Raw genomic sequence first — 24,904 nt, 5'->3', positions numbered from 1 at the left:
GTTTGACAATTAAGCCGTGCGTATAGTTCAAAATTTTATTGAAACGTAATCGCTCTCTATTCTTACTTCACGAAAAATGTATATTCAGTTCGAAATGTTTGTACAAAAATGTCTCGGATTTCGTATGAATTATGGGAAAGTTGATTTGCCAAATATTTATTTTACTTTTCGATCTAACTCCGGACCAACCTATGCGGAATGAGTTGAGTTCCAAGGACCATAGTAAAGAACCGCGTAAGGTAAAAAAGGGAGAAGTCAAACAAAACGATGATTCTGAGGTTCCGCTTTTAATTAAGTCCGCATTTCCGCCAATGAAGGAAGGCCTGTCGGACATTTAAGGATCGATCCCACTTACGTAATTTAAGGGCTGAACTAAGTTCAACTTGCAGGTTATCCAACCGCTAAAAGGATTGAACTAATTAATTAGCTAAGTAATTAAGCCGCGTTAAACGAAGTTGGCGGAGTTGTTGGTTTGGCCGCAATATAGTAGTAATATTTCGGCATAGCTCATGACAGCGCTGATTATTCGTGCGTGACATCCCGTATATGATAGATATTTAAGATAGATAAGAAAAATTTTGCATCACCTTCCAATAAAATGCATGATAATTGTTTGCCTTGAATGGAGGAGGATTTAAGAATCTATGTAAAGATGCGAGTTCTTTTAATTCGCACAGTTCACAAAACTGAGATTCAGTTGAATCAATAATCTGGATAAAATAAATTTAACGTAGCGAATTGCTGTTTCCTTTTCAACAGTCTTATTTTTGACTTTATAATGGAAGAAAATTTAATTTAAACACGGGTTTATACGACATGCAATTGGTTTTGAGGACTCGAGGATCGAAGGAATAAATCTAATATAAATATATTATATATGTCCCAAATCCATGCGAAAGAGATTCTAGAATCGGTTCTACTTGAAATGTCCAAAAATGGATTCGCGTCGGCGACAAAAGTGTGTCACCGAAAATTGATCGAACGCTTATAAAAGAGCGCTCCGGATCGCTCGACCTTCTCCTTTGAAATCGGTAGATCGATACCGTCCGCTTGCGGTTGCGATTGTGTCGCAGCTTGTTTATTCATGTCTCAACGCCGAAAAGTTGCGATTGGTCACGCTATAAACGAAGCTGCGGCCGCGGATCGACCTGCCCATTTTCGAATTAAACGATCGATACAGTCCGCTTGGGGCTGGGCACGGCCGAACACGTCATCATTAATTTACCTCGTTTTATGGAGACGTCTGGCACCGCATCGTCCATCTGTGCGATGGGGAACACAGTACGATGAATTAAAACTCTTGCCCTTTTTCACGAGGAAACATATATTCAGTCCCATGAATATTTCTTCCCTCCCTGCTCCCAATACTCGCGTATACCGCGCATTCACAATTTTATTAGACAAACGAGAATCTTTTTATGGAATTGTTAATGAAAAACGGCAGAGACCCGGAAAGAACTCTTGAATGATTGAATGTTTTTAATTTCCCAGCTCTGAGATTAAAGTAAGACTCGCGGCTTTTTATATTTTCCGTATTTGTTTACGCGCTTTATTTCTAAAACTTTTAAATGTGCGCTATTTAATTTGCGAACTCTCAAGTTTTTACAAATATTCAAGTCATTAGAGACTTTAATCGTATATTTTATCATAAATTGAGAGTGTAATTTGTGCCACGATAGAAATTGAAATAACAAGAAATTTCGAGACCTGAGTGTTTCAATAGCAACAATTGAATAAATAGGCTATTGGGTCAACGCAAGTTCTTAGTGCCGCAGTGCACTTAACAATACTGATTTGACATTTACGATAGAATTAAAATATATTTCTTCGAGCATATTTAAATATATTATTTTCAGCTTTCTGGCGATCGAACAGTTAATATTATAATTTTCTTTTCTATTTTATACAGTATATCATGAAGAAACATCGTCATGAAGTTGCGTTGCCTTATTTTCCCTTATTCACGTCGCAACGCTTTAAATACACTCCGGGTATGTAAATGCATTTTATTCATAAAATCTCTGTTTATTCCCGCAGGACTTTTTTCCCCAAGACAGAACAAAATTCAATCTATCCGCCTATACTTATATTCCTGCATCTCGCTTTCCCTACTGTGCTCTCCTTCTCTTGGCCACGTGTATACGGGCGTGCGTATATATACCTCTTCGTCGAGAGCTTTGAACATAGCCGTGAAAGAGCGCTTTTCAGCACTGTCACGTTCTAATGAGGTACGCAAATTACTCAATGGCAAGACGGTCACCTCTTCAGCCTCACGCGGACGCTTTTTATTCGGTAACAAGACAAATGTAGGTTGTCCTTTCATCCTCTCGGTCTTGCGGGACACTCCACTGTGGCTTGCTTCAAACTGTCCACCACATATGACTTATTGAGCAGCAAGATTAAGAAATCCGTCCGCCGAGCTTCGAACCTGCTCTCCGGCCTTGCTCGTAGGATCCTCGCATCTTTCGACGCATTTCTGCGCCCTTGAACTCACGAGTATTCAACACTCGGTTTGAGAATCTTCAATTCTCAAGTAGTCAAAATTTCTATTGTGTGTCCTTTGTAAATAAAATAATGCTGTGTATTGTATTAATAATTATAGCATAAAGGTGATGCGAAATTTCCCTTATATGTATATTAACAAGAAATGTATGCTAGTGCGAGATTTCGCGTATTAATACATATGATCTAATGGAAATCGCTGTGATTTCTCGTGCGTTTCGTGTTTCGAATGTATCGTATCACGAATCACGTTCTAATCGCTCGCCTTGATTTTTCAGGGATCAAAGAGACAAGAAAACGGCCAACCTTAAGATCGACATTAACGGCATGTAAAGAGGCGGACGATCGGTCGCCCTGAGAGGAGACGGCAGGAAGACGGCGCGCTCTCGCCGGACAAGACACATCCATCGAAGAAAAAAAAAAAAAAAAAAACCGCGACACACGAGGAAGAGCTATGCAGCCCTGCGCATTGTCGGGCGGTCGAAGATTCGGCAGAGAGCGAGGCATGGAAGGCGTGGAGCATGTAGACACAAATGTACACGAACCATACACACGCATACACACGTACACGCATACAGACACATGAGAGAGCGAGAAGGGGGTGGAATGCGGAAGATACAGAAGCTACCGGCGCTGGTGGAAGGGCAAAAGGGTTTTGATCGTCCTTCCGCCCGAAGGGGACACAGCCGACACAAGCGATAGGCGATAGGCTAAATTCTACGACGTTGCAAGAGCGGAGGCGTGTTGGTTCGCGCGACTCTAGCGGGGGGCCCAAATATAATCACGTAATATTCCTAGGTATATATATTTTTTAACGAACTTAACTTATCGATTCTCGCGTACCTACCTTTTACCTACTATTTATTTTCACTGTGTCTTTGATCGCGATCGACGACGACGAAGCAAGAGTAGGGGGCAAGGGGTGCAACGGAGGTGTGGGTCAGAGGGATGGATGATGGGTGGGGAAGGAGATCGAAGAGGAGGAAGTGTGGAAAAGCGAAGCGAGGAAGAGGATTTCGTTTCTTGTATACATATGTAAAGAAGGGAGGCACTCTTCGACAAGTCACACGCGCACGTTATATCGCGATACTTGTTTACATAATACGCAACACACACACATACACATAAACACACACACACACACACACGCATATACAGTCATGGAGATTTCATATAAAACCCGGCGATGCCACTCTGGAACGTATTTGCGACTCATCATGAAAATTGCAGTCGATGCGAATTCTTGTTTCGGAGGTAAGAATTTTTGAAAAATTTATCGAAAGATTTTTAAACTCATTAAGACGATACACATGTGGAACTCGAGCTTTCCAAATTGTTCTTATCTCGCTGAAGAAGTGATTTCCTAACAAAAGATCACACGTGAAAATTAAGCTCAACGATTGGCGCGATTAGAGTGGAACGGCGCGGAACAGCGCGCGATACGAGTCCCGGGTGGTGGTTCGAACACGAAATTGCGTATCCCACACACTGAAACGAAACAAGCGAGGCGAAGACGAGTACATCAAGCTTAATACCAAAGGTGCCCTAAGAAGCGTGTATTTATGTTTTATCATCGGCGCGTCGCGCGAAGCACGAGCGCGCGTACATTTAACTATTGTATCTTGTTAAGGAGAGTCTAGTGTCCTAGGCGCGGATGAGAACGAAGAGAGCGAGAGAAAGAGCGAGAAAGAAAGAGAAAGAGAGCGAGAAAGCGAGAGAGAGAGAGAGAGAGAGGGAGAGAAAGAGCGAGAGAAAGAACCGAGCAAAAGTGCTAAGCGAGAATGGAAGTGCGAATGCGAGAAAATGTGGCGACAGGCAGAGAGAAAGAGCGATCAGATCGAGAGAATGATTGTTAAAGTAATAATCTTATACATATATATAAATATATATACATAACGAATGCGAACATATCATAGGATTAAGCCTGTAAACGAGAATTAAAGAGCGGCGAGAAGAGAGAAACGACCATTCGCCTCTCCGTTCGGTAGAAAAGGAAAAAAAAAAAAAAGATTGCGGAAGAGAGAACGGACGGAAGAAGAAAAGGAGGATGATGGTGAGGGCGGTGTGTGCCCCCGCGTGTTAGAAAACGGCGGCCAACTCGGCACGTAATTTGCCCAAGTGCCTTCCTGTTGGTCGGGTCGCAAGCTGTAATCGGTAGCGCGCGTTACATATCATAGGTCTCGTCCCGATTTTTCGAAATCCCAAAGAGAGAAACTCCCGGCGCTTCTCTGCACATGCAACCGCATATCCGAAATACGTCCCAATTTCACCCTCTCTGTCGACCCGTCGCACTCTCCCATCTCCCTTCTAGCTTTCCCTGCCGCTCCCTTTCTCGGCGGCGGAAAGCTGCAACGAGGACGCATTTGAAGACCTCGTAATGACTCAAGGATCAAAGGCGGGTCTTCGGCGAGACGCTTCGAGGCGGAACGCGTTTCCTGTCACGGCTGAACGAACTCGTGAAAATGTGAAATAGCTGTCGTAATTGGCAGTAATTTCTTCGCGACACGGGTTGGAGTTTTCCCTCGACTTTTTGTCGTACTCGTTATTGTCAGGTGCCTCTCCGACTCGTCTACACTTGTTGCGGTATTCTTATAAACGCGTACAAGCATATTTTTAAAAATCATTATTTATAATCCGTCTGGATTCGAGTAAGATTCTTATGGCTTCACATTCTTCAAAAGAATACCGCACTTTTTTACAATCAGCTTAAAAACCGTCTTTTGAAACATATAAATTACAAAATAGTGACGCAAAATATTACTCGAAATTTGAATAGGAAATATCGACAGTATTGATAGACATCGAAGGGATCGACAGGCAGAAATAGCTAAAAAAAAAAACTGCAGTTATAACGAAGATTGAACAGCTTTCAATAATCTTACGCAGCTTTCGCCGACGAGAGTCCTTCAGTTTTACTCTCCCATCTCCCGTTGTATCACTGGGCATTTATCACACGCATCCGCAGTTAACGAGAAAATGGAAGTTACTTAAAAAGAAAAAAAAAAAGAAAAAAAAAAGAAAAATACAAATAGCCGCCGATTAACAGTGGATTATATCGATAATGGCGATCATCCACCGGCGCGCTCGGGCGAATCGATCGATCATCGTCAGCGATCGCCCGTTCATTATCGTCATCGATCGTCAAGTCACGATCGCGCCAGCACGTTCTTTATTTTTCTACGGAAAGCGACTGGAGAGCACTACGTTAGAAATATCACTCTGCGATACTAGGACTTGACGAACACACGAAATATCGAAGTGACACGCGTGAAAGTAAGAAGAGGCGACGCGATAAAGTAGAATTATTGCCAGGCGAATGTTTCCGTTTTAACCCTTTGCACTCTTACTTGAGTCCTACTTCACATATCAACGTAGATTATCGAATGAAAAAGTGTAAACGATCGATATTTTGTAATGGTATGCACTTTGGATTTAACACTGTAGCTAATTAACAAGCCGTCGCGCGACAAAGTGTGATTTACAAAACTTTAGAAAGTATAATCTAAGTTGTGTAATCTAATTGAGGCCTTACACCATTTGTAATTCGAGGTGCGGTGAAACGGACTGAGACTTAGATCTTTCCTCACACGAGAGAGAGCATCGATGGTATCTCGGATATTTGAAAACAAACGATTACGTTAACGCGTCTATAAATAACCAAAAAAATTAGCACATTATCGTGGATGGAACAACTTTTTACGCGTTCAGAACCAGATTTGCACACGGTTGGCCTTTTTGAAAAAATACCGCGATGCCCTCAACGCGTATTTTGCAATTAAAAAAAAATAATTATAAATTACATCCGAGCGCAAAGGGTTAATAGGATACGCCAATGAGAAGTACGGAGACACTGAAGACTCGTTAAAGGTTCGAAATCCGTTGGTTCCGAACGGTTCACGAACGTGCGCGCGAGAGAAATACCTAACGAGGAGAGATAGCGAAAGAAGTATCTAAGTGAGGAGGATAGAGCGAGAAATATATGTAGAAAACAAGTTTTGGATAGCGCGGCCGTGATCGAGTATCACGATCGCGAGGGATGATCGTCGATCTTAGGAAGTACGAGATCGCGGGAAATGCGACGCGATGCGGCGCGGCGAACGCATTATTCGGTGTATTCAATAGCTCGTTATTTTGTAATTTAGCCGTTAAGAGGCGGGATTCGTCGTCATCCGTGATCGGGATCGATGAATCGTTAGATTGAATTTTAAAGTGCTTTACAAGTGAACTAACACATATCAGTAGGCAGTACGCTATTATTACATTAACATAAAGTGGTATTCGCGTAAGGATATTAGAGGTTAATATATATTATAAAATATGGAGAAGTATATATATATATATATATATATATATATACATACATATATCTACAGATAGATATATATGAAGAAAAAAAAAAGTATATATAAACCGCGCGACGTCGTTAAAGTGCAGGGGAGGCGAGAAGAAGTACATGTCAATCAGATATTTTGTACCGTCTCTAGGAAATTATTCTAGCGAGCCCGTTTCATTTCTTTTTTATATACGTATATATACATACACGTGTATAGGCATATACATACAGTATCGTGGAGGCGAATCATGCGCAATACACTAAATGCGAGCGTGATCGGGACCTTAAAGCGTTCGAACTGCGTCGTTTATTCTTGGAGGAAGGTGGCGAAAAAGTATATCGCTTAGGGGAAGTCGTACAATCGAATAAAATATAAACGCGACAGAATCATTTATTTTTATTATGATTTTGCGATGTGGGGGGATCGTTTATATATAAAAAGTATATCCATAAATGTAAGAATTTATGGATCAATGTGTGGGCGGATATGTGTACAAAAAAATGTCCAAAAAAAAAAAAAAAAAAAGTAGTTAGATATTTCAAAAGTTATGAGGTTTTAATTTATTAATTAGAAAATAAAAATGGAGCTTTCAGTTTTAATTAGAGAAGCATTTTGTAGATTTAAAATCGATTTTACGACTTGCTCTTCGAAAGAACACGCTCTCACTGTTACAACATCGAATCGTCGGGCCCGCATGATTAATCCACTGTACACTTCGGCAAAGTGTAACCCGAATGGTGTATGCATGCTGGAATCATTTTAAAATTTGATTCAAACAATAAGGGTTTTGAAGCTCGCCGGAGGAAGGGAAAGAAAGCGAGATCACCAAAGATGGCAACGTATCGATCCAAAGACTACCAATAGACCTCACAAAGACTACATCACGCTGTGAAAGAACGTCAATGTGCACCACTCGACGCTAGATTGCACCAATCTACCGTAACGACCAAGAAAGACCGCCGCAAATCGCGCAGAAGTATATAATCTGCCTTTGCTTTTTGCTTTTCTCTCATAAATCCGTCCTCGTAGGGGAGATCCTGGCGGCAGGATCAACCCTCGAGATCCTAAAGTCTTTGCGTCACCGCGAATCTCTTCGAAAGTTGTGATCGGCGTTTCTCATCTCTATTCAGCGTCGCATTTAATGTTAAAGACGGCCAACTGATTTGGAATTTTATAGTCGATTAATGTCGAAGCGAGATGAAAATTGCATAATTACTTTCTCCGCTGAAATGTGCTGAGCGGTGATGAAAAGAGATCAATGGCGTTTCGATCAATTAAATACCGTCTGTAATAATTTACAATTACGCCGAATCGTTATTTACAGCGCTTTCCGGTGCGAAAACGATGCTTTCGTAGAAAAATTGGGCAAAGAAAATAATGTTTGACAACAAAATTACTATTTTCCGTTCGTCGTAAAATACAAGCCGCGTCAAACTTGCCAGCACCAAAAGGTCTAAAAGGAAAGGGAGATGCGTACCTTATTACACTACATCTATACAGGCGTATAGAACAACCAGAATTAATGGAGCTCCTATTCGAGCCTGACCACACTTCGAAAGTAAGGATATCAGTAGTATTGCCGAGACACCAAGAAACGCAAGTAAAAGTGAAAAAAGGAAAAAAAAAACAAAATACGAAGGTGCGTAAACACGATACATATCAATTTTCTAACGCGCGCGAGGTGCGAGGCGGATTTGCCGATGGCGATGAGCAGGCAAAGTGTCGCGCCGACCAGTGATAAGCGTCGAGGAAGGGAGTTTATACATTCCGGACGAAATGATCCATGAAACGGAAGAGGGAGAGAAGTGCGATACTCTATATTAAATGAGCGGATGCTTTCCTATTATTTGAATACGATTTTATTAATGGACTTACGAGCGGTCGCTACGTGTGCTCGTTTCAGTGGCGAGTTTAAGAGTACGTCGCGATGTTCTTCGGGGTTTTATAAGGGAGATCGCGAATTAAGTAGTTAAGTAATCGTAGACTGTTCTACATAGCTGTTAATCGTAATATCACACGCGCTTTCTGTGGTATTTAGTTGATTATTCTGTCATTGATGTTACATCCGTCTGACGACGCGCGACGTAAGTAAAGACGAAGCTAGGCGAATATATACACATATGTACCGTGGTGGACTTCGACATCTTGGGCAGCAGCTGTGCGATCGAGCATCTGTAGATTCTTTGCTTGAGAGCATTCGAGTGCATACGTTGCGATTTCGCTCATTAGAAAGCAGCGTACATTATTTATATGGGAACCATTACTATTGTCATGGTATTTTTTTTTTTCTAGTAATGGAATCACATGTGAGCATATCTAGAATATATAATAGATATCTGGTAAAAAAAAAAAAAAGTATATTATATATATATGATGTCTGCTCGAAGAGATAGTGGCTGAGATCGAAGTAATCCGTGGTACTTTATCTGAAAGTAATTCAAGTAATCAAGCGACTCGACGCGACGCACGTGTGCACGTGCGGGTTCGAGAATATAGTCAATTTGTACATTGCGATTGTCGCAGCCTGACGGCGAGTTTGGATTCGTTATTTAGCAAAGATATAGGCGGCTTGCTAATTCTCATTTCAGCCCGGTTGCGCTCGAGTGATCCATCAATACGATTATAATCGATTAGGAAATCGTTTACTCGCGCACACCGGTGTCGCTTTATATGTGAAGTTTAATATCGATGGTCATTTTCGAACGGCGCGTCGGAATGGTTACAAAAACTATTGACAATTGGAATTCTAAAAACGAAATAAAATTTAAGTCTGGAGTGAAAGGCGAACGTGTTAAATATATCGTGCTTTTAAAAGCCGCGTGAAAAGAATTATAAGTTATTGTGGATCGGAGGGAAGCTAAATATTTAACAAAAATTCGACACGAAAGTTAAACGAGTAATTATATATAATTATTAATTAATTTCTTAACGGGGCATTATTTTGTTTTATATTATAATTGTTACCGCGTTTATTTATGAGACTGTTAAAGGGGGATATTATTATAACTTTTGCCTTACACCGAGCTTTCGTATAAATTTATATGATTTCTTCTAAAGACTCGAGTATCCCCGAGCGAGCTGGAAAATAGTCTCGCGCGGTCGTTCGGCATCCTCGCGTTGATCCTTCAAAAATTCGGAAAACCCGCGCAGTATTTCTCGATGCATTCCCTCGAGACGAATATTCTTTAAGGTGTAAGTACCTGAGATTATTCGCGACTATTTATTATTCACGTGCGACACGCGCGAAGAATCCCAAAGAGTGAAAGATGCAATTTTGCGCCTTTGTACGGAAGTACTCTCGCGAATCCCGCAATTACCGTAATTATCGTCCGAGAGAATCGAGAATCGGCGACCCTCGTCATTATTGTCTATCGCGAATCCTTTCTCTCGTGCATCCCGTTACACAAATTGTACCGATAATTACATGAGACCACGATCTACAAGTATATTATTACGCTGCACTCATCAGCGTAAATTAAACTGGACCTTAAATCTCATTAGCTAATTATCATTATCGATGAAAGGAAACATTGCTTACTATGCATATCAACAATTAGACATCGATCTTTCGAAAGGAGATGCAAAATGTATTTTGATATCGCAGGAAAAATTGCAAAATTCTAATTGCAACCAGCGATGATGAAATGAAATAGATGAGAATATGCGCTATACACTATCTACAAACGCTGACATTCTGATTTAAAATTTAAAGGGCAATGATTGGATGACTTTATATCGCGCGCTGAACTGTGACACAGCTATTCATTGCTAATTTGATAATATCAACATTTACATTTGAAATCTTTGTCACACAAGATATAAATTATATTTTGATGATATAAGTAAATTAATATTATTTTAATATTATTAAATTAATATTATTTACAGATTTTATATCGTAACAGAGTATATTATTTATTTTCTTGCAATGTGTGCAATTCGATTTTTGCGCGTCTTGTTCACCGCGGCATAAAGAGCATCCAGTCATCGACGGCAGCCTTTACACCCGTCCAAACTGTGATCGCAAGATTAATTCACAACGACAACTACGTATCGAGGTCACAAATTCGAGGGATGGTTGTGCGCACGAGCGAGTAAGGAGGGTGCCCAGAAAAGGGGTTTTTTTTTTCAAAGATCGGATATCGAAGTATGTACTTACCTAGAGGATCGTTCGAGATGAGAAGAGTCGGGACTTATAGCTGCTTAGTTAATTATTTGCGCGTCTATGCATGCGTATGCATGTGTGTCTGTGTACATGAGTGTATGTGTGGCTAGAGTCTGTTCAGGAAGTGAGGGTGTTCGATATGGACGGATGTCTACACGACGAACTGTGGTACTTCGTACCAAACGTTCACAACTTCCGGCTGCGCAGCCGGATATGTATCCTTAACGAAATTATATGAACAACATGTGGCAAGAGCTGTTCATCCTTACTTTTCACGTCTCGGATGGGATAACATAATGTGAAATTGTCGCAAAAGATCGAAGTAAGCGTGAATAGCTCTTCTTACGGACTAAGAATTAAAATTATCCATCTGTCAACGAAAATTACGTTAATATTCTTGATGATTCTATAAATTGTGGCGGATGGAGCAGTTTATATACGGAGGCGTGCGAAAATTCTAGGATTATAAGCTTATTCTAGCGTGTTCATAGTGTGATCCGTGGAATCTCATGCTGTTATAGACCTCGCCGATTCCGTTTTTCCGGATACGTGGGTTTGCCGATTTATACATGTGTCCGTGATTAGTACCAAATTGTGAATATCTGTGAATATCCGGATCTGTTGGGATGCGAATTTGTAATATTCTTACCTTACAGATCCATATGTAAATCTGGGAATTTCTGAATCTATAGACACGCGTGAATTCATAGATTCGCGAATATTTGACTGTGAATTTTTGAATCGTAGAATAGATTTACAGATCTGTAGATTTCGAATTCTCCACTAGATCTGAATTTACGCTCAGGTGGACACTGTGCATGTCATTGTGTTACATTCGGCAGATGTGGGCCGCGCATGATTGAATTTCTGCGTTCTCGCAGACGTTTAAAAGTATCAAGTCGTTTCATAAGTTTTTGCGCTTTCAAAATTTTTTTATCACAAATTTATCGCATTTTCTAAATCTGACGTACATCAACGTGTGAAACAATGGAAAAAAAATTGTATCGATGATTAATTTTATTTCGTATATCTATTTCCACAATAAAGTTCGTATGCGGAATGCGCAAAGACTTTTGAAATGATCTGATATATTATGAATGTGTAAGTTATCATCGTGTAACAAGCAATTCTTTGACAGGGTCAATGCTAATTCAGGATATCAATCTATCGCGATACTTATTCACATTCGGATGATACATTTAACGATGGCCGATTTTCAGTTTCACATTCCACCGAGGAATTAGTATCAGTTTACCGCTATTAACGCTAAATGCGCGCCGCGAATACACTCTGACGAGTTTAATCGAACTTTAAGATGCATCATTCTCGCGAAGGTTTAATTCGTGTAAGTTTTTGTGATCGCTGTTTCGCGAATATGCCAAAGACGAATCCGCGTAATCAACGCTGCGACATGCGCAATCTGAATAACAAAAAAAAAAAAAGAAAAAAAAGGGAGAGAAAGAATACGACAATCACACGAGTCACAAGATCGAGCAGTAAACTCGAGACATTAGGATCGTTCGGCATCGCTCAATTTGCAATGAGAATTCCCAAGGGGAAACACGTAACTGCTTTTGATACTTATACACTGTACAGTGACATTTTGAAAGTGATAAAAAGCACGCCCTTACATTCTTAACATATCAGAAATAGCGAAACCGATCGATCATTTACAACAAATGGTGGACTCGCATTTTGCGAAAAATATTTAGTAAAGTCACTGCTTTATTTTGTCATTATTTATTTATCTTGAAAGGCTTTAGAGAATTTATATAAGCTAAGTAAAATATGAAGAAGATGAATAATGCAGATTGATTTAGCTCGGAACGAGTAGCTTATATTAATTTCTCTGATAAAAAGTAGATTCACTTAAACATGTGTGACAAATGCGACAAGTTAATTCAATTTTTTAATGGCTCTCACAGCCGTCTTTGAAATGGCATGAAAGGCAGGAAATTTTTCAAAGAACAAATGCGGTAAATGATCGAGCTTTTCGCCGTGCTAATTACTGTAATTACTGTAAGGGCACGCATTGGACCACATTCGTCGTTCGTAGACAACCGCGAGCGTTCTGTGGCGTTTATTAATCGATAGATACACCCGTGTCTTACATTTGTATCCGTCTGTATGTATGTAAGGACGTGTCTCTTTGTGTAGCTATGTTGTCCGTGTATTTATTTGCGTGTCGTTTCTAGATTTACACCGCGCGCTTGCGTGCGTGTGTGTGCATGAGCGCGCGTGTGTATATAGCTTCGGTTTGCGCTCGGTGACTGGGTGGAAGGTGGGTGAAAAATATATATCGGAAGGATAAAATATGTAATGGAAAACATTTAACGCGGTGGTACGCGTTCGAGAACAATGGGACGTGCGTTTCTTACTACGCGAGAGAAAAGCTCGACGTATGCGTGTATATATACATGTAATATGTGCATGTAAATATGTCATATAGTCTATTGATGTACTGATCTGCATCGCAGAGATTTATCGGAGTTAATACGTGTGCGAAAAGGTTGATTTAGTGATTCTTTGTATTTAAAAAAATCTTTGAAGGCTAAATCTTTCTTCAGAATTCTAATCTATTGGAAGTATTGTGAAAAAAATTCTTGAATTCAGGGTTTTCAATTCTTCTGAAATTTGTCTTAGATAGATTTGTTGATCGTTTGAGATTTCTTGGTATCACGATGCAGACGTGAACGACACGTCGGAAAACATCTCGAAACCGAGTCACAGTTCAGTTAGATGAAAATTGCGAGTTGTGATAATGTGTGTGTAAAAAAAATTTTGCTAGTCGATTTCTACACGCGAGAAACATTTTTTCCAAATTTAGCGGAGGCTGGCGGCGCGTTCCCTCGATCTTGGCGTCAGAGCCCGATGCCCGGGTTCTGCATCGGCCGTTACTTGTTTTTCACACTTGGTTATCGTACACTCGTTAGCCGCACGAATGGATGATCGCCGGAAGCGCGCTTGCACGCCTCGCGAATCCTTAGACCGGGAGCGAGAACCTCGCGGAACCAATCGTTTAATCACAATTTCAATCGTTCTCGTTCCTGTGAAATATCGACGTCGGTTCACGGGATGATTTCGACCATTTCGGTCGCCCGATTTGAACGCCGAACGGTGTGATTCTTCTCGGGCGAATGTGTATGACGTCGTTGTACCAGTTTCCTTCGTGCAGCGAAGAGTGTTTGACAGTTTACACGATACGCACGAGAGACACAATGGCTGAGTGAAATCACTCACGGAATAGCGGTTATTGTTATGGCAGAAAGATTCGCGAAGTGTTGTAAGATAGATCGATTCATTCGGATGTTCGGTTGCTAATTGTTCGAGTGAATTCAGCGCTTTGCGGAATAGAAACGTGTGAATCGACGTCCTATACTTGGTCCGCTTCGGAAGGATACGGCGCGACAGATGTAAATGTTATTTTTGCGACTGACTACGACCACACATGTTCGCTTAGGTGTAATCGCCACTATCGAGATATTATAATTTTGTATTAATCTCTGATATATAACATACGCGCATGCAGCTGCAGAAACTAGTCCGTCCCCTGCGCACGCTACAGTACATCACGGTCGATCCGCAAAGTGCTGAATACTCGAATACTACGCACTTATGATAACGATAGTGAGCCCGATGATTTTACAGACCCGCCGTCTCAAATATCGCAAACTTCGAAGAAATTAACGACTCATTTCACAAATGCGATAAGATGAAATTAATTTGGGGGTTTTATTATAGTGCAATCTCTAGAATTCAAATTGATTAACGCAATGAAACGAATTATCTCCAAGTGTTCGGATTATCGAGTCTGAAATAACGGATTACATTTCAGAGAACTGATATTTATCACGACATATAGCACGTAAAATGTATACATATATATTTTTACAGCAACAGCGCAGACAACTCACAAATGACCATGCAACATTACAAATTTTATATACCAAGTCGAAAACTTATGACTCTCGATAGATAGTCATTTTTTATGATTATAGAGATTGCATTATATTTAAAAAAAACCCGAATATTTGTCAGATGTAATCTCGATACACAGATGTATGACGTGAATTTAAATAGCGCGTTATATTTCAAAGCAGTGTCTCGATTTAACGGCATTTTCTCTTTTACTCAAGGTAAACTCGAAGGTTTCACTATGGATCATAAATTATACATATCAGGCGATTGTGTAATTGGTGTAATTCTGTCTAAACATTTTTCAATCATTAAAAAGCAACGCGAGGAAATTACGTACATTATATCGGCAACGTACGATTTTCGATGATCGACTACACATTCACGAGAGCAATTACACACATTTAATCACCGAAATGACCCAGTACACAAGTGGCAAAAATCGAAGTTCATACACGCGCGCGTCACTCGGCACGACGACGATTATCCTGAAGATCGTAGCGTGCTTAGTAATAACAGCAACACTAAATGAAGATAGTAATAATAATAATAATAACGATGATACTTTCGTATTCGTTGCAAGGAAGGGAATACAATACACCCGAGGTATTTACGAGATAAAAAAGTGCGCGAGTAAATTCGTAGATAATGAGACAACAATACCGATAGTAATAATAATGGATAATGATGAATAGTAATAATAATAATAATAATAATTATGATAAAATTAGTTGCAGCTTTCTGTGTAAGGTTATTGTGATATTTAAAGAATAATAACTTTACCGTAGCGAGACATTGAACTATGTTCAGAGATAAGAATCTGATATTTAGTGAGCGAATAATAATAATATTAATGATAGTAATAACATGATATGATAATAGTAATAATACTAATAATTTAATCAGTATGTCGACGGGGCTTGAGTGGACACGCCTCTCCGAAGATCGGTCCACGGCGAGGTACAAAAATTGGAGCCGTGGGCGGCCGCGACTCTCTCTCGTTTCTTCTTCTCCTTCTACTTCTTCATTTTCTCTTCTGTTTTTTTTCGGAACTAGATACGTATGTATGAGGAGTCTTTTTTTTTTTTTTTTCTTTCTTTCGTCATCATCACGGACGAGGTTTGAAACGACAATCTGAGGCCTCGTCAAATACTGCCGGATACGTGACGGACATTCCGAAAGTCGATTGTGGTGTATAATAACGTGTTGAATGACGAGTGTCGCGGGAGGAAAGAGGGTCGGGAGATAAAAAGAACTGACTAGCTGCCACTGGGATTTATCGGGAGATAGATATATACACATATATATATATATCGTAGGGATAATCATAGTTCGACGATTCGGAACGTCCACGTCGTGATCTGGATCAATCCGTCCATAAACGTGTCTCGCGCCGGAGACATTTGCACAAACGCGTGCATATTAATCATTGGGACTACAAAAACATATCATCATATGTAATAATACTATATATATATATTATATATATATATTAACAAGAAAATATTAAGCAATAAGAATTTATTTATATGCCCGTGAAAAAAAAAAGACGTGGAATAGGACGAATGAAACAAGAAAGAAAACAAGTAACACATTAAACATTGCATATCAATTCGTGTGTCTGGGCAAGGATTAGCTTATATATATATAAATATAAATATATATATATCTATAATCTTTACTTCGTCGTTGTCAGGCGTTAATGTTAAACTTAATTATCATTAATTAATTATTAGATTGTGAAAGAATTTCTTCAGGTTCTAAGCAAGATTTGGAAATAATAAAATGAGCAAAATACATGACCTTGATATTGCGATGCCTGTCAAGAGTCCGCTCCTCATATCCAATCTTTTTCCATGCTTCAAATTTTTATTCTTTATTCTTTTCATTTTCAAAAATATTTTACATTTGTTTTATCACAATATAACTATTATTTTGTATAATAAATTAGAGTATTATTAGTTTCTTATATTTCAACCATTAACAATTTTTGAAATTGTGAAGGATAGCAATATATTTCATAATTTATTTGTTTAATTTAGTATATTTATAACAACTTTTACATATATTTTTGTAAGTACACGTGTAAAATCGCTATGAGCTACTACTAACAAATCTGTAAAAGTTTCTTCTAAAATTTTATATTTTTGGCAATTTTTTTTTTATTTCAAAGATTCATTCTTCTTTCATTCTTTCTCATTTCAATAATTTCAGATACACAGTAAACTTTGCAAATTATTTCTTATAAATCCTATTAAAAGCAGCACCAATAGTGAGAAGTTTCACAATTGCATTTTTTCGATATATATGTATTAATACACATATATTTTTACTTTGGCACTTTGAAATAGTTAATATCAATAGATAAAAATTTCAAAAAATACAATTTTTAATTACTCACTACTTTTACGATTTCATCGAGAGAAAAGTATTTTCATTTACCGAAACAATTTTTATATTTTATCTGTTGATTTCTCCATCAGTCATCAACTCGAAATCAGGCTTTTCCTCGGAAGTAACTCTGTCTGTTATTTGACCTGACCACTCGATAACGCCGTAACCAACCATTCCAGCGCACAGTATTCCGATCAATAGATACAGCTTTGTATAGGTACATAAGTATGGGCTATACACGTAGGTTATTACTGAACCAGTAGACTCCCACAAGCGAAAGTTGGAAAAAGCTGCCTCTTCTTGACCAGGAAATAATATACCACTCAATGCTGAAAATTGCAATTAATTGATCATTATATAATTACTGCAATTTAAATACTGATTTATTTTGTATGCGTTTACAAGAAGATATTTTTTTGTACTATTGGTTGGTATAATACCATCAACAGAATATGAAATCTCAGAATACTCGTCTGTTGGTATAATCTTACACTCAAATAAACCCAGAAATTCGATCCAATAATGACATCATTCTGTAATATGAGCACTAATATCTATGACTTAAAACAAGATTAAGGTTTCAGTCACAATAAAATGCGCTGCATGAATTGTAAAGAATATAATTTTTCATAAAAGAATTATAGCGAATTTAATTGGAGGCACTAGTATGAAGTAAATATGTTTTTTCTTTCAGTTTTCTGTGTTTCGGCCTTGGCCTTGCATGGCTGGACACAAATCTTTAGTATTTAGTAATTAAAAGTCATTAGACGCTAACACAATGCTAGTGCATTTTGACGGACTTTGCTTTAGTTTCCTGGCTGAAAGTAAAATAACTACAATACAGATTTAATTTTTTTGAAAAATTTATAATTTTTCTATAAAAATTACATTTGTCAAAACTCATTATGCAATGTATTTTATTTTAATCGAAAGATGAAATTGATTATTTTTGCGTTAAGCCATAGATATTTACGTAACAATATTACGTAGGAATATTTTGTGCGGCGTACTATATAATTACATATTTGCTAATAATTAAAAATTTTGATTGTAAACAAACTCATACTTGACAGTAATTTATTCATATACAGCTTTACTTACCATTAACTTGCACCAGCCAGATCGAATCGCACACGCCCCATAAACCTGACACCAAAAAAAAGATAGTGCCCTGCTCCGGTGTCGGTTTCCACCGTAACATAAAGATGAAAAGGCTCAAGTGTAGGCAAAAAGCAAAAACCATCACGGGTTTTCTTCCGGTCAATTTCACTACAGATCCCGTGGCGAGCGCGGCTATGGCATTTGTGATACCGAAGCATATCATCACGTAACCGATATTACTAATTCCCCAAGCGCAGGAAACAAACGACTGTAATAAATATAAATATCGTGTGCAGTAGATAAAAATTGTCTTATTTTGAATATAAGTAATAACTTAATTTCACGCAGCTCTTGCTCACCGCGTTGTAATCGGCGAATAAAAAGGCTTGCTCGGCTCCGATAAACAACGTTATCGGCAATATCAGTAGTTGACTTCTTTCTTTCAGCAACTTTAATGTCACGGCCAGAAGTTTGAACCCGGACAATCCTTTCACCGAGTGAGCCCTATTCCTATCGTATCTACAAAATTAATAGGAACGAATAATTTTAGCGCGAAGACATTTTGCGCAATATATTTTGCAACGTTTGTTTATATAATAACGTTTGACATACTTGACGTGTACAGTTGAAAGGGTGAAATCGTGTGTACCTGGATAGGGAATCCACGCAGAACGCGATTATTAGACAAGCTAATATCATGCAGCCTAAATAAATGCCGGAAATAAGATGGATCCGTTCCACCGGCGGTGGCTGTAGATTCGGGTTCTCATCCTCGATGTTAGACACTTTACAGAAATTTGCTCCACAAGTTTCCGCTACAAGACTGCTATTCAGGGTCACGTTCGAGGCGATCGTATCGATTCCATACGAAAGAACTGCAATCGTAAGGGAAACGTTAAGTAGAATAGGAAAGTTCCTTTCTTCTCTTCTCCGTGTTGGAACGCGGTATTCTCGTGAAGCACGCTTTTTTGTCTTCTCCTTTCGCGTATCGACAGCTAATACGTGCGCATTGGATTTTCGCAGCAATTTTGAGTTTCACGATCTTGCAATCAGTCGATTATGATAGTCCGGAATTTTTATGTTATTTATATTGTGAATAAAATCATGTTTATTATCTACACATCATAAGAATCGAGATGATGTACGATCATTGCGAAAGCAATTCTTTTATTGAATAACCATTTGCATATTTAATATAGAAATATGGCCATTAGAATGCCTAGCTTATCTTTCGTTGCTACGTAGCACGCATTCGTTGTTTTTGAAATTCGATTGCGACACCAACTTAATTTCGTTTTCATCAGCGATCGCGTTTTTATGGCTCAATGGCAATGCATTCATATGCGCTTCCGCAAGAGATGCATGAGCGAGAGATGCATAGACAAAAGATGCACAGGAAGTTTGCTTCTCGCATCAATTTGTTAGGCTCGTGATTTCTTAGATTTCCGTCCATCTTAGTTGAATGATAATAATAATTATTATAAATATATGTATTATAATTATAATAATTATATAATTATAAATAATATTATAATAATATATTATTATATAATATTATATAATATATAATATTATTATAATAATATTATAATTATTATAAACAGTTATGAGGTAAATGTGTTTTATTCAGAAATGCAAATCTCTCATTAAGACTATATTAATTAATATAATTAATTGTAATCAAATTTTTTTCGAAGCACGTGAAAAGAAACGAGCATATTTCTATAATCGTATTATATAAAAACTAATATATATGTTTATTAGTTTACATAGTATCATAAATAAAAATTAAAAACAATAAATTAAATGTGCAAATGAATATTACGAGTTTTGAATACTTATACAAATAACGTTAGCAATACATTTCTTATACCAATTAATTTGCATTCCCAGGTCTTGTTATACATACGAAATGAGATATCGCAACGATTATCATTTCATTATTATGTTATCTGTATCGTGCGATACGTTATATAAATTTTTATTTACACGTTTGAAACATTATTCAATTCGTAGAAAAATACTAATAATATGCGAATATATTTTTCTCAACAGATTTACTCTTTGAAATGTAAACTTGATCGTGTCTGTCGCATATCTGCGCAACAACCCACCTGCTGAAGATATAAGATTTCCCCACACCTGCGCCATTTGATAAAACATGAAGAAGAGACCGAAGAATCTTGTAACAAGGACATCCGCGGCTATATCCGAGACAGTGGAATATGCTTCTGCGGCGATAGTCAGGTAAGTACATTTTGCACACCAAAGCGGTCCGCCGCCTAATCCCACCGACAATCCAGCGGGAATCATCGTGTAAAATTTCGGATAAAACTGGGCGGCTATGAATGGCATATAAGCCAGTATGGAAATCGACATTGTCCATTTGCATCCTAAACAACTGAAAACAGATTTACATTAATGCGACACAGTGCATGACGTGCATATTACTCTCCATCATTGAGTTCATGTTTAAAACCAAACCCCGTGACTGCAACAATCAAACTATTACTCCTAGAAATGCATTAAAGATCTTTAAATAAAAGTTCAGAGTGCACTATGATAATTTTTAAAATATCAAAAAATTTAGGGAAACGTTCTGCTCTAGAATTTTGAAGAACCCAATTTCTTCTTTGCACGCTTCTTAAATTTTCAGAATCTCAGGCTCGTAAGGGACTTTTTTAAAAATACAATAAAATAATGACAGACACATTTATAGCCTGTGGTGCGCGATAAATATCAGAAGACCATTTTGAATCCTCGCGCAGGTGGCTAGACACGTTCATTTCACTCTTGGCCAATGTTAGAATCCGCGAGGGTACCATGCGGCACGATTCTGGGCCAAGGTGAGACGGACGACGCGTAATAAAGTTTATTGCTGCGGGATCGTGCACAGAGATGCCAGTCGCCTATATGTTCACATGTAGGGGAAGCACACTGAGAGCACGAGCGCGTCTACAATTATCCAACGTTCTTTTCTGTGATTGACAATATACTTTTCGGCAAAAAATTCTCTATGTAGTCTGTCGCGATAACAAGCGGCGGCGAGCAATCAAACTCGATGACAGTTTTCCATCTAGTTCGAGCCGCGCAATATTTATCACGTCAATCATCGCGATCGCCGAAAATATTGCTGGACCGCTATCGCGTCAAGTCATGTCGGGATTTGACGTATTAGTCCATTATGGGGAATCACAATGAGCGGTACAAAGCGGCGGGAGTGCATGACGAAAAATGCCTAAGCCTTACCTTATGATCAGAGCGGGTAGGAAAATGTTGCTGAAGAGTAGACTGCCGTAAATCGCCGACAGGGTGAACGTGCCCAGCGATTGATCAGCGTTGACCGAGCTCTGCAAGTTCGTCGCTCCCATGAAAGCGGTGAAGTTCACCATGAAGGCGCAACCGATCGCCAGAATGTTCTTCATGATTCGCCATCGCTCCGACGGCTCAAAATTCGGATTCGGCATTTTCACGAATTGTTCTGGTATCTCGGTTTTATCAACCGTCATGACTCAGTCACGTGCAATTTACGCGCGACGTAAATTTTCGCGCCGAATGTACGTCCCGATATTCAGAGCTCGCAGCGTAGTATTTCACGCGGTCATTCGCGAGTCCGATTTCCGGTCGGTAAACTGTTGGAAATTGTCGCTCGTCTTCCGGGAAATAAAAATAAAGAGATTCATAAGAAACGGCGCGTGACTGTCGTGCCGCGCTGATTCAATGATTCCTAGCGACATCAGAATATGTATTAGTTTTTTTTTTTTTTTTTTTGCGATTTATATAGTTGATATTACGGTCTCAATATTTTTAATTCGCAATGTATATTTCAAATCGACTGAATTAATAGACTTCGTTATCTCACTCGCGATTGCCATCGATACATATATGTATATCCGTAAATATAATTACGTGATGTGGCTGTGAAATTAAAACGGAAGCGGCGGATATCTGCATTTATCGTTACAATAGTAATCAAAGCTATGCGATTCGCGCAAAGCCAATAGCGATTTCAAGGTAATCAGTGAACGATATATGTAATATATGACGAATTAAATATTGTTTTATGAATATGTATATTTTGCACGTGCAGTTTTTTTTCCCACTGATATCATGACGTTCGCTTTGACCTATATAGTGCATTACCTGGAAGCGTAAAAAACAATAAAGGAAGGAAAAAAATTCCCAATCCCCGAGTGGGATTGCATAACCATCTTCTGTTCGACGAGATATACGACATCGATAGGCAATCCGTCCTTGGAAATGGGTATCCTTGCTCCTTTCACGCACCTTAATCGTGCTCGTGATACAATTTCCATTCCGATCGGGCACGCCACTCGGAATATTAACGCGCCGATCGAATCCTGTCACACGAAAATAGACGCACATGACCGGCGTGACGCAAAACAAAGTTATTGACAAAACGTCGAGCAGCATTGCGAGAATGACCGGAAATCTATAATGCGGCAAAAAACTGCTACTTGTATTGAACATTTACCGAATGTATTTTATACGATTGAAAGGAATCAATTTTATCTATCGTTTTTATCAATTACGTCAGGATAAATTACATACGGAATATCTTGCTGGTACTAAAAATTAATTGGATATAAGATAATTGAATAATTAACTCGTTCGAGCGTTGAATAACACGATGGTTCACACTGGATAATCAATTTGAGAACAAGAAAGGAAGTCGAGTATCAGATGAATAAGAAACTGCTGACATATACATTCCATAAAAATTCCATACAAAAATGACAATACAACTTGTAAGCGGAAAATCGTGTAAGTATTCGTGCACGCGAAACATGTCACGTTTAATATATGCTAATTAAATATAGTGCTAAATGGTGCTTAAAATTATGCGGCATTACCTTCGGCAATTGAAGCAATATATCTAATGCAACGATTACATTGATGCCGGCTGCTGCAAATGCTGCAGCGCGCGTTTCAATAGCACAATACAACCGTTACATGTAAATGTATGTAATGATATTACGTATATTAATTATACAACAAATTTATCCTAATCAAAGTAGTACCAGCCTACGAAAATGAGGACGTCCTTGCATACGCGTCCATACCTACGTCATTTAGTTCAATTAGCTTCTAGCACATCACTTGTCATTTTCACTCTACTGTCACCATAGCGTACAACTATGTAATTCTATTGGATGGGGCTTGCGAATAGCAATGCACGACGATGAAATAGTCTATACACGCTTGACATAAAGCAGAAATATCAAGTAGTAGGATTGCAAATCGCATTCATCAGAACGTTGTATCTTCTGTCAAAATCTATGAAATCGTACGAGAAGCGTACGATTTATATTTTCCGCATATACCAGTTTCAAACGTACGTCTCCACGCCGATCAGTTGAATTCCATTATAAACGATTATATCGGCTTGATGTCGTAAGACACTCTCTCTATCGATACGATCAGCTTATATGTTAAATAACAGATTTAAATAATTATGCATGCAAAAAAATTCCACAGTGTGGAGTGTACATATATAAACAATTTTTTTGTAAACTACTATTAAAAAAAAATTGTTACTGAAATTCTAAAGTATTACAAAATGACGCGTACGTACACTTATAAATAAAACAAGGATGTTCTTGCAAGTTTGGTTGACGCAGCACAACGCTGATTAAATTAACATAATTCTCGCATTTTTTTAATGCAATTGAAAATCATATTTACTTATGTTCTTGTGATATATAAATTGAACGTTAACGTTGAGCACAATTAGTAAGCTCGACACCCAGATTTGAATATATTATCCTATTTTACATATATTACATTAAGTAAATTGCAACATGTTTTTATTCTATCTATTTGTATTAACACTTGTGATAATCTCCTTTAACGTTGATAAATTCGTATTCAAAAGCGATGCAATTTACTATAAATTTCATTACCCGCGCGCTTTGAAACGATTATCCAAGAGAGATAATGGAAGAGATAGCGGAAAAGGCACGACTGACCTTTAACATAATCCTTAATTTTCCTATGTTCAAAAGATATTTAATTACAACGACAAACCCACGCATTATTTTTCCTCGTATCGCAGCGTTTATTCTATGATAATCTCTCTAAGCTTACCTGTATACTTGTCTCGGTCGAGATTTTTCAATTCCGCGGAGTCGAGATCTTTAATCTTTCCTGATTATCGGTCCGACTGCTTCGCGTTCGTTTATCGAAGCGCGGCGAATAAAACGGTACTGGCGTTGCTGAGATTGAGCTAAACAAACTGATAGTTCCAGCCATTCCCCACTTGATACACCCGCCTGCGAATGAGTACATATCGTGAAATCCCGTAGTAGGGATCGTGATGTTTATTGAATCCCGCGTCGAGAGACTATCTGCGAGGCACGTGTCACGCTATTGTGCCTTAATCGGAAAGCCGCCTTTAAGCCGCATAATCACGTCGATTAACCATCACCCATTATCCAAGGCGGTTACGGTCTCGTTGATCTGTTCGTGTTCC

The 24,904-nt window shown here is 38.6% G+C and overlaps 2 protein-coding genes across 7 annotated transcripts in view; one reads left to right on the top strand and one right to left on the bottom strand.

The window, feature by feature from the left end:
* Positions 1–16,715, top strand: part of LOC105675427 (protein couch potato) — a 101,696-nt gene extending 84,981 nt beyond the window's left edge. For 3 of the 5 annotated variants that reach the window (XM_012372578.2, XM_067355711.1, XM_067355710.1), the window contains 2 exons: positions 1,910–1,991; positions 2,781–16,715. In XM_012372578.2, the coding sequence (XP_012228001.1) occupies positions 1,910–1,991; positions 2,781–2,860 (162 nt within the window). In that variant the 3' untranslated portion in view covers positions 2,861–16,715. The remainder of the gene's footprint in view (positions 1–1,909; positions 1,992–2,780) is intronic. The other 2 variants (XM_067355713.1, XM_067355712.1) reach the window with 1 other exon arrangement.
* Positions 16,716–16,940: 225 nt separating this feature from the next.
* Positions 16,941–24,904, bottom strand: LOC105675426 (UNC93-like protein). Of its 2 annotated transcripts, none has more exons than XM_067355707.1 (7): positions 24,520–24,904; positions 21,661–22,138; positions 20,526–20,812; positions 19,061–19,286; positions 18,771–18,930; positions 18,412–18,679; positions 16,941–17,639 (listed from the first exon to the last, which is right to left on the bottom strand). In XM_067355707.1, exons 2-7 carry the CDS (start codon positions 21,918–21,920, stop codon positions 17,377–17,379), a joined length of 1,464 nt encoding a protein of 487 aa, XP_067211808.1. In that variant the 5' UTR covers positions 21,921–22,138; positions 24,520–24,904; the 3' UTR covers positions 16,941–17,376. The 2 variants fall into 2 exon arrangements, with proteins under 2 accessions (XP_067211808.1, XP_012228000.1); XM_012372577.2 differs by having other exon boundaries at positions 21,661–22,064.

Source organism: Linepithema humile, chromosome 5 (genome assembly GCF_040581485.1).
Source record: "Linepithema humile isolate Giens D197 chromosome 5, Lhum_UNIL_v1.0, whole genome shotgun sequence".
Taxonomy (NCBI): domain Eukaryota; kingdom Metazoa; phylum Arthropoda; class Insecta; order Hymenoptera; family Formicidae; genus Linepithema; species Linepithema humile.
Note: the sequence above shows the minus strand (reverse complement) of the source record. Positions and strands in the feature narration are given on the sequence as shown.

Excerpts from the sequence above, each read along its gene's own strand:
- LOC105675426 (XM_067355707.1), bottom strand. The coding sequence starts at position 21,920 with ATGACGGTTGATAAAACCGAGATACCAGAACAATTCGTGAAAATGCCG. Across the intron at positions 19,287-20,525 it reads AAATCTTATATCTTCAGCAG|TTCTTTCGTATGGAATCGAT; the intron begins GTGGGTTGTTGC and ends TTACGATTGCAG. Across the intron at positions 18,931-19,060 it reads TGCGTGGATTCCCTATCCAG|ATACGATAGGAATAGGGCTC; the intron begins GTACACACGATT and ends TTAATTTTGTAG.